The 9,514-nt window shown below is 42.2% G+C and overlaps 1 protein-coding gene across 1 annotated transcript; it reads right to left on the reverse strand.

The window, feature by feature from the left end:
* Positions 1–219: 219 nt before the first annotated feature.
* batf (basic leucine zipper transcription factor, ATF-like) lies at positions 220–6,768 on the reverse strand. The gene is made up of 3 exons (XM_073493226.1): positions 6,481–6,768; positions 5,323–5,427; positions 220–1,139 (listed from the first exon to the last, which is right to left on the reverse strand). The coding sequence occupies exons 1-3, from the start codon at positions 6,541–6,543 to the stop codon at positions 933–935; spliced, it is 375 nt and encodes a 124-aa protein (XP_073349327.1). The 5' UTR covers positions 6,544–6,768; the 3' UTR covers positions 220–932.
* Positions 6,769–9,514: the final 2,746 nt, after the last annotated feature.

Below are 9,514 nucleotides of genomic sequence, written 5' to 3' on the forward strand. Positions count from 1 at the left end.
TGAACGCCTCAGTTGTGTTCAAGGACGAAAGTTAATTCATACCCGTACACGGGCCAGGCTGTGAGTGATTATTTACAACGTCAGCTACAGTGGCTTCCTCTGTCATGATGGTGAACAGCGCCATCTAGAGACCCCCCCACCACCCAACCACTCACACCCCCCCCATTAAAAGAAACAAAACAGACTTCACACACACACACAGAATAAAGAAACCATCTGGAGATCAGAAACAATCACCTAAAAGGCATCACATTTAATAAATATCTTCGCTGGGGTCTCCTCACAAAACCAGCATCATCACCAGCACACAAGTCAAGACCCTCTGAATGCCCACTCTTCACTGCCAGACGTTTCTTTTTGGTACATCGACGCCATTTTTCTTCTCTTTTTTTTTGTTGTACGTTTTTTTTTAAAGGATCTTGACTTTTTACATTCTCATTTGTCCACAATCAAATCTGTCAGAAAAAATAATAATAAAAAGCTCCTGAGCATTATCGAACTACATGAACACACTGAAATCACATTTATAAACAACTCAAAACATGACAGGGATGACGGGCTTTCCCATCCGTGACACTAAAAAAATAAGCCATTTACAAAAATACTGCATCGTCTTGAGTCACGTGAACATAACAGAAGGTTGTTTCTTTTTTTGTCTCCCAATGTAAACATAGACTGGTAGAGCCGTTTTTTTAAGTTCACACACAGATCACTGATATTCATAATCAGATAAAAGCGAAGAGATGAGCAGAGCAAAAATAAATAGTTGTGAACACTGCCGTGGTACAGTTTGGGTTCCACACTGTCATTGTTTGGCAGACATATCGGCCTGTCATGTCATTTAAAGACACATCTCCAGTCAGTCTTTCTCTCCATTGAGGTCAGTCGTCTGTTTTCGCCGCACGTCTTCCTTCTCAGTAGTCATTCGCAGGTCAGTGCTGGTAGTGTGGTACAGTGATGTGCTGGTGGTGGTAGCTGCTGTGATGAGGAGGGTAGAGGAGGTCGGGGGTCTGAGGGGTCAGGCCGGTGCACATGGGTTCGTGGCTGCTCAGCACGGACGACAGATACTTGGCCTCCTCGGTCAGCTGCTTCACCTCCTTCCTCAGGGCGGCGTTCTCCTTCTCCAGGTTCTCGCTCTCCTGGGGGAAAGCACAGGGACAGGATGTGTGAGCGGAAACGTTTTTATTAGTGATAAAAGTGGTTTTACCATCAGGTTGGATGACATGAAAAGTGATTCTCATTGACTGTTATCAGGGAGTCAAATCTGCAGCATTATATCCTGTTTCCATACCGGTATTTTTTTTTTGTTGATGTTTTTAGTGCTTAAAACCACAAACCGAAACACCATTTTCCTTTGATGATTTTCCAAAGAAAGATAACATTTTGAGTTTGACTGTGTTTGCGTCATCGGTGGCAAAGTCTGTCTATTGGTTCACCTTTTTCTGGCCCAGTTGCCTGGATGAAATGTTTCTGCAAACCAAAGATACATCAAATTTTGTACATTTCATAAGAATCATATCATCGTTTTTATAATACGTATCATATTACGGTCAGATCACATGTAAGCTGACTTTCTCATTGGAAGCAGGAGCAGGTGATGGTCGGGGCGAGGCCGCTGCTAAGTGAGAGACCGACGTCTGAGACCACTCTAACCGGGTCATTTTCATGACTCTCCTGACCGGACTTTAAAGGGGCAGTTCACGCCAAAATCAAAACTACACATCTTTCTTCTTCCCTGTCGTTCTATTTATCCATCTAGACTGTTTTGGTGTGAGTTGCAGAGAGTTGGAGATATCAGCCGTAGAGCTGTCTGCCCTCTCTTGAATATAAAAGAACTAGATTGCACTCGGCTTGCAAAAAAATACATTTGAAAAACTCAACAGCAGAGTCTCTTTTCAAAAATCATGACCTGGTTACTCAAAATAATCCACAGACATTGTTGTGAGGAGTTTCATGTAGGAACTATTTTGTTTCTACCCAACTACACCGCATCACTGCCCAGACAGAGGTGAGGACTGATTGATGGTGCCTTCCTCGGCTGAGCTATGATGTTAGCTGTTAGCTTCCTTCTGCTCGATGATACAAAAAGAAAATAGGCCCTGTGTGAACCTGCTCACAACAAGATCTGTGGACTATCTTGATTGGTAAATAGCACTACAGGTAAGTGGACATATGTATTTTTTTGATTTGTGGTGAGCTGTCCTTTAAACCAACATAAAATTAAAACATATAGAAAAAGTTTCAACATATCTTCATGTGCAAAGTCAACATTTATAATGGCAACTGGGTTGTCTTTACAACCACTAGATGTATTGTCATGACATTTTGTGCACACAATAATGTTACTCAGAGGTGAACTCCTACAGACTCGGTTGATCCTCTGACTTTGTATGGAGCACCCTTATGAGGCTGACATTTGTGGTTTTGAGTGAAATGTCTCCACAACTACTGATTAGTGTGCCATGAACCTGAAATGAAACTAATGACATTCCCATTAGCTTCAGCTGTACTTGTTACTGCTAATTAGCAGATATTAGCATACTGACACAATAAAATAAAAAGGTAAACCTAATAATCCTATGCCTCATCAGCATTAGCATATTAGCATTGCCACTCTAGCATGAAACTAATGACATTACCATTAGCTTCAGCTGTACTTTGTGTTTAGTGCTAATTAGCACAATTAGCATACTGGTAGCAAAATACAAAGTTGAACTTAATAATTCTATACATGATAAGCATTAGCATGTTAGCATTACCACTGTAGCATGAAACTAATGACACTCTAATAGTGGCATACTGATGCAGTAAAATGAAGGGGTGAACTTAATTATCCTATGCGTGATGAGCATTAGCACGTTAGCATTGCCACTCTGAGTATGTTAGCACGCTGGCATTAGTTTTTGGCTGAAAGCAGCACTTTTGTGCAGCCTCACAGAGCTGCTGGCATGGCTGTCGACTCAGTCTTGTTTTTCTAAACTCATGGCAGCCATTAGTTTCCATTCAGCTCTGTGGGTGTGAACATGTAGATATTTTTCTGAGATAGGTATGCAGAGGCACCAGGTCACGTTTGCATTCAACAGAATTATCATTCAACAGAAACTAGATGTCGTCTACATATGATAATGATCGGCCGTCTGAAGATAAAGAGCAGTCTTGCTGGGAAAATGTACATATAAGGAAAATAAAGATACTTTTAACTCTTGCTAAAACATGCTTTTGTTCATCCATCCATCCTTTTCAGGGTCACGGGGGGGCTGGAGCTGGAGCTGGAGCTGACACTGGGCGACGGCGGGGCACACCCTGGATAAGTCGCCAGTTCATCACAGGGCTGACATATAGGGACCTAACTTTTTTGCATGTGCTTTTGTTCAGTTGCCTTAAAATCAGATTGTAGTGCAGGTGAAATCATTGATTGTTGTTTACCAGAGAACAATACCATTAACATAAGCAATAAAACTAGGTTATTTTCACTATAGAGGAACTATTACATGTAATTTTTTAAGTCTATTCAACTTGTTTTTCCTTCTATACAGAAATAAGGACCAAATGTCACTTGGGAGTAAGCAAAAACACAAATTAGCTTAGCTTGCCTTATAGCTACTTTAGTGTTAGGTCAAGTATTTTTAAACTTTACCATAACACCCTACCTACTTCACCTATAACCTGACAAGTTGCCCTTCTAACACGTCAAGCACATTTTCCAAAACAGGCTCTTGTGTCGTGTGTCTTTCGTACAGATCATCACTTCGAGATAATACAAGTAGAGCAAACCGTACGTCAAATGTTTTTCTCTTTGGTGTGGGAATAGTAGGGGAGAAATCTTCCATTTTAACGTAAAGGTCATCGCACCGTGGCCGAGAGATCACAACACTGAGATGTGGGTCCTTACTGTCACAGAGCCTTTGGGCAAACCCCTGCACTTGCGTCACTTAGCCAAATACAGCCCACTTGCTATCAGCGCTTTACAAGAAGTGACTGCCTTTTTCTCCCCTGCTGCCCACGACACACGATTTCAAGCTCATTTACACGGAAGAAAAAAAAAAATACTACTGAAGAAACAGGAAACACGCCGCTGTGTCATAGAGAGGGAAAATTCGCCTTCCTGTTTATCTAGTGAGGCGATGAAAGCAAAACCACAGACTAAACTCTGCGGTCCCCCAGTGTTCTCTGTGTCTGTGTCTGTATTTAAAGAGATTGATAATATACGCCAGAATACACAGAGAGGATTCTCATGAAGTCAAATCGCTGGATCTACTACTGCCTACACTACGGTGTGGCTTTTTTTCTGAAGGTCAAAATCTCTTAGGTACATCTGATAAAGTTCAAAGAAGCACCTGCTCTGAAAAACATCATGGTGACATCTTATATTTTAAATCATCTTGGCCTTAACGAGGACGTCACACGGAGAGGATATGTGGTCAGTACGCTGAAATGTGTGGTATGTAAGAGGTGACTGCATGCAGAGTTATTGCAGGATTCGCAAGATAATCACATAATTAAGGTGAAGCCGGACATGCTGCGTACACAGTTTGGGTGAACAGAAGAAATCCAGATGTTCAGAGGCTATCTTTGACGTTTTAGCTGATCAACATCGTCAACGTGCAGAGTCGGATAATTAAAAAGCCAAAGTGACGAGCAACTCTCACATGAAATGAGCCGCGTGCAACAACAATCAGGACAATGAACAAAGCGGCTGGGCCTGTATCGTATTCAGCGCCGCAGTCTCTGGTGCCGGATTCTGCTGCACAAGGGAGTGATTGCCCACACGTGTTAATTTATTCCTTAAGCTTCTGCAAACACACAGAGCAGCGTCCAAATGTGCAGCCCAACAGAAGCCATGACACATTCGCCACATGGTCAGGTAGCATTTTGTAAATATAGTACAAAGCCAGTCCCGCTGGCTCGAAAAGGACACTTAGAAAGCAGAACAGACAGTTACTGGAAGTTCTTGCTCATATATCGTGCAGTTAGTTTGGAAACGGATCAGCTTTTAGCATTTTTCACAGCAAAATATTGAGTAGTGAGTTGTAAATTCACTCCTTTACTTTCTTTTACAGAACTGTGCAACATACCCAGACTAATGCTGTATGTGCTAGGCATCCTTACCTATTGTGCATGATCTGATTTGTAACCAGCACCACGGGACATTATGAAAAAGCTATTTATAAGGCTACGAGTAATCCCTCAGTTTCTCCATCTGTGATTATCCTCCTTAAAATGTGCAGTGCTTCGTTTGTTTTTGCTCGTGTCTCTGCAAAGGTCAGAGGTCAGTGTTAAAGTGTGTTGTTGCTGGTGATGAATGAGCATGAGTCTCCTCACCAAGTGTAGGCTGTCAGCCTTCTGAGTTTGCCTCATCCTGCTCTTCTGAGCGGCGATCCGGTTCTTCTCCCGCCGCATCACCTTCTTCGCATCGTCTGAGGAGCTCTGAGAAAAAACACAGATTGTTGACTGTTAACGTGACGTAAACACCAGGCCGGAAAAAGCTGATCTTCCTGTATTTGTCGATGGAGGGCAACAACTGTGGTGGTTTTATGTCGTCAGCTCCTCGCCGCTGGTGGGCTTTGGTGTGAAATTGGAAGTGTTGATGGCAGTTTGGCAAATGATGGGTTCAACATGACACCTAATGTGAAGGGCAGGGTCGGGGAGTGGCTGAGTCATCGGTTAGGTACAACGCACACCCTGTTTCATGTCCTGAACGCTCGATTTTCTTGGTATCGTAATAACTAATCTCATCTCAAAAACATGCTGAGTCAGTTGTACATCAAAGAGATAAGACATTAATTATCTAACGTCCGTTAACGCATCACCGAAAAAACCCCAAAACAACTGTTACTGCTGGAGAAGGCTTCATCCGCCTTTAAGGTGAGGCCCCCAGCTTGTAACATGCATTTAAACACACACACACACACACACACATTTTGAATGAAGTAAGAGAGAAAGAGTATAATGAGTAAGAAGAGGAGCAACAGTGTGCTTGCTGGAGGACCAGCAGCACGTGAAACCAGTCAGCACTCAGGATGCTGAGGAGTCCCACATGCACAGAAAACAGTACAGCACGTACTGTATTTACCACACTGTGTGTTCCTGACAGCCCTCTAATCATTCACAGTTTGGCCACTTGCAAAACAAAGGATCACCACTGCTTGGATGAGTGATGAATTTTTCTTTCTTTTTTTTTTTTTTTTGCAATTCACAAAAGCCTACACTTGAACGAGTCATGCCTGCAGCCCATGTGTGCAAGTGAAACACTCAGAGAAGCTGTGAAAAAAAGAGCTCAGCGAGGACAAGAGCGCAGCGTGTCTCCGACTGTTGCTGTGCGCCGTCAAAGCGCCGCATCCAATCAAGAGATTTGCGAGGAGAAACGTGCAGCATCTCATGTTTACGTTTAAACATGTACACCTGAACACATCTGCATCCTCAGTGGCGAAACAGAGGCACATCGTTACATGAGAAAAGTACGTGGAGGCGCACACTTACCGGTCTGCTTCCAGGAGATGGGGACTTGTAACTTGTGTCATTGCTGTCAGAGCCCTGAGCCATAGCCAACCGCGGCGACTGAAACCGTGTGTCTCTGTCCACTTCTGCTTTGTGTTTCTGAGTATATGTGTGTGTGTGGCGTGTGTGTGTAAGAGAGAGAGAGAGAGAGAGAGAGAGAGAGAGAAAGAAAGAGAGAGAGTCTGTGTAGCAGAACGAGTACTGAGAAGAACTTGCCTTAATGAGTCTCTTTCTTCCCTCTTTTCTTTCCCTTTCTGTCACTCCTCCTTCTCTTTCACTCTCTCGCTCATGCTCTCTTCCTTTATCTCTCTCTCTCTCTCTCTCTCTCTCTCTCTCTCTCTCTCTCTCTCTGACACACACACACACACACACACACACTGTGAGACTAGCTGTCTGCCTAATTAGCTGTATCTGATGTGGCTTCTGGTAAGAATCTGGGTAAGTTGCATTAGACTGGAAGTCACATGTCTGATGGAAAGTTAAGGCACATAAGGTAATCTTGTAAACTCCAGAAAAATAACATGCTGGGGGTATAAGTTGTAATTTGAATACATATGGGTGGATGCTGTTTCAGAAAAGAAGTTTCAGATACTTACCTACCAGACTACATTTAAAAAAACATTTATTTTTTTTACGTAGAGATGTAGCTACAATCAATCTATAATTGTAGATTATACAAGAAAATTTAACTTTCTCCTAAAAGACAAGATATTTACCTTGCTGCAACATTTTTCCACATGTTATTATGTGCATTTGTATGTGTTTGGGGGGGCATATGTATGGCGGCAAGTGTTTGAGACAGGCAACACGGGCATTCCCTCTTCCTCTTTTTTTTAGCAGCCACGCGTGATATCATGTTTCGACTAAATCCTCAAGAGACAGCACATCCTAAAACTCCACATGGACGACTGCCTCTCGAGTGTTGGTAATTTCCACCACGCTTTCTCGTGTGCGACACGCCAGCTGCAACAAAGCGATGCAGCGCCTAGGGGCCCCGGGCTTCGAGAAATGGTCAAGGGGCTCCCCAAACCCCCACCCCAGAAATCCCTCATTGTCTTTCACTGTAAATGACTATGTGGGGAATCTTGAAGAAAATGTACAGTCTGAGGAGGTGGAATTCACTAAATGTACACAGTGGTTTGGTGGTGGCACATGCTGGGAATTAGTGAATTTTTTGTGTTTTTAGCAGTGCCTAAAAAAAGAAGCCTTAGTGTGCGTCTGGCACATACGTGCAGCTTTAACGTCAACAAAATCTGCATTAAAATCAGGGGGTGACGACGGCGAAGCTGCATATGCGAGATCTTGTATTATTTTCTTGTTTGCCCCCATCACGAGGTAGCATTTGGTGATGCAAGAACAAGATTTTCTTGAGGAAAAAAATAAAAAAAACGAATCAGGACCAAAACAGCTTTGCTTGGCAGAACAGCCCTCCCACACAAAAACATGTTCTACCAGCACAGGAATTTTGAAGAGCTTGGGCAAGGGCAGACATTTCTAATGCTTGGCATTTAACGCCGTCCAAAAGAGTTGAGACTGTAAAAAGAAAAAAGGGAGAACAGCAGAGGAAAGCTGATTAGTCAAATTCTGCGGCTTTAACCAGGATTCAGACACAATCCAGTACAAATATAGAAAAACAAAACAAGGCGATGGCTTTGACTTAGTGCGGCCCATTTTGTGTATTCAGCTCATTTCCAGACCTGAAATGACCTCATGGTGTTAGAGGTACGACAAGTCGGTCACACATTATAATAAGACTACACAAATATACTTAGTGATTCACTAATGCACAACCTCATGATGGTTTAATGCATGAATTCCTGCCGCTCAATATTAACATTGCTACAGCTTTATGTGATAATTCACATTTAAAGATATAATATGTAACATTTCTGCATTAAAATGTCTAAAGACAGCTAGACCCTTCTTGTATATAATGTTCAGCTATGGACTCACGTTATCCCAAATGTTTCCAACGACGTTCAGAGAAATCTGCAGTTTTATTTGAGGTAACGTCGGTCGTCTGTCGCTGTAACTCGTGGCGGAGAGTCAGAGAGTGAGGAAAGGACGTCAGCGCACGAGACTAAACATAACTGGGATAAAACTTTGAAACATTACCTCGTCCGTCACGTCCGTCAGCAATGAAGACCACAACTCCCATGATCCTTCGCTAAATACGTCTTTTGTTTTGAATGAGGGACCCGTAGCAGCAGAAATTACATACTGTGCGTTTAATAGGTTATCAGTTAAAGCAAACTTTTTCCTTCTGAGGGCTGAGACTGAAACTTAATGGGCCGAAAGCAAGCCACCTATTGAATTGTATTGTTAAAATGCAAAATGGTACAAGGATCCCACGTTCCCTTCATTGGCTGAACTCCTGCAGAAAGTGTCGCTCTGCTCGCCGTGCTCAGATTATGAAAAATAATAAATAATTATGAATCCTAGACCGTTTAATATAAAATAATATAGTATTATTTTGATACAGGCTTTGGTCCACGGGCCCCACTTTGGGCAGCCCTGAGTAAAAGTGTGTTAATTCAAACATGAATTGGCATGCGATCGAGTTAGCTGGATTTCAGTTATGTCAAGGTTTATTTGTGCAACTGTATTAATGTATTTATGTTTATTATGTGAATATTTGCATCTGACGACCGGTTTCATTAAAAAAAATAGCCTCATGTTTCTGTGAGAATGGGTGCTGTTCTGCTTCTCAGAGTCTGAGGAGATAAAGGTTTTGTTAGTGGAATCCAGCTAATTTGGTCACACATCAAGTCATAAAAGTAACTACTTATCTATTAAGTGTGAACTGATAAGATAAAGTCATAGTATCCTGATCATTTTTTAATAGTTAGCAACAGCAATTCATGCTAAATCCTGCATTAATTCATACATTTAATTAGCGGTCGACCGACAGTTGATATCATAACTGTAGCTTTATTTTACATTTAATAAACAACAGTTATTATTATTTTCAGTCAGTAATTCCAGTTGAGAAGCCAGAAATTAAAAGTTGTGGAAA

This window comes from Pagrus major, chromosome 22, assembly GCF_040436345.1.
Source record: "Pagrus major chromosome 22, Pma_NU_1.0".
Classification (NCBI taxonomy): Eukaryota; Metazoa; Chordata; class Actinopteri; order Spariformes; family Sparidae; genus Pagrus; species Pagrus major.

What these genes read in the sequence shown, in the direction of transcription:
- batf (XM_073493226.1), bottom strand. Translation starts at nt 6,543, where the DNA reads ATGGCTCAGGGCTCTGACAGCAATGACACAAGTTACAAGTCCCCATCT. An exon ending in CATCTCCTGGAAGCAGACCG is followed by an intron (nt 5,428 to 6,480) that starts GTAAGTGTGCGC and finishes GTTTTTTCTCAG; the next exon opens with AGCTCCTCAGACGATGCGAA. An exon ending in AGGCTGACAGCCTACACTTG is followed by an intron (nt 1,140 to 5,322) that starts GTGAGGAGACTC and finishes GCTTTCCCCCAG; the next exon opens with GAGAGCGAGAACCTGGAGAA.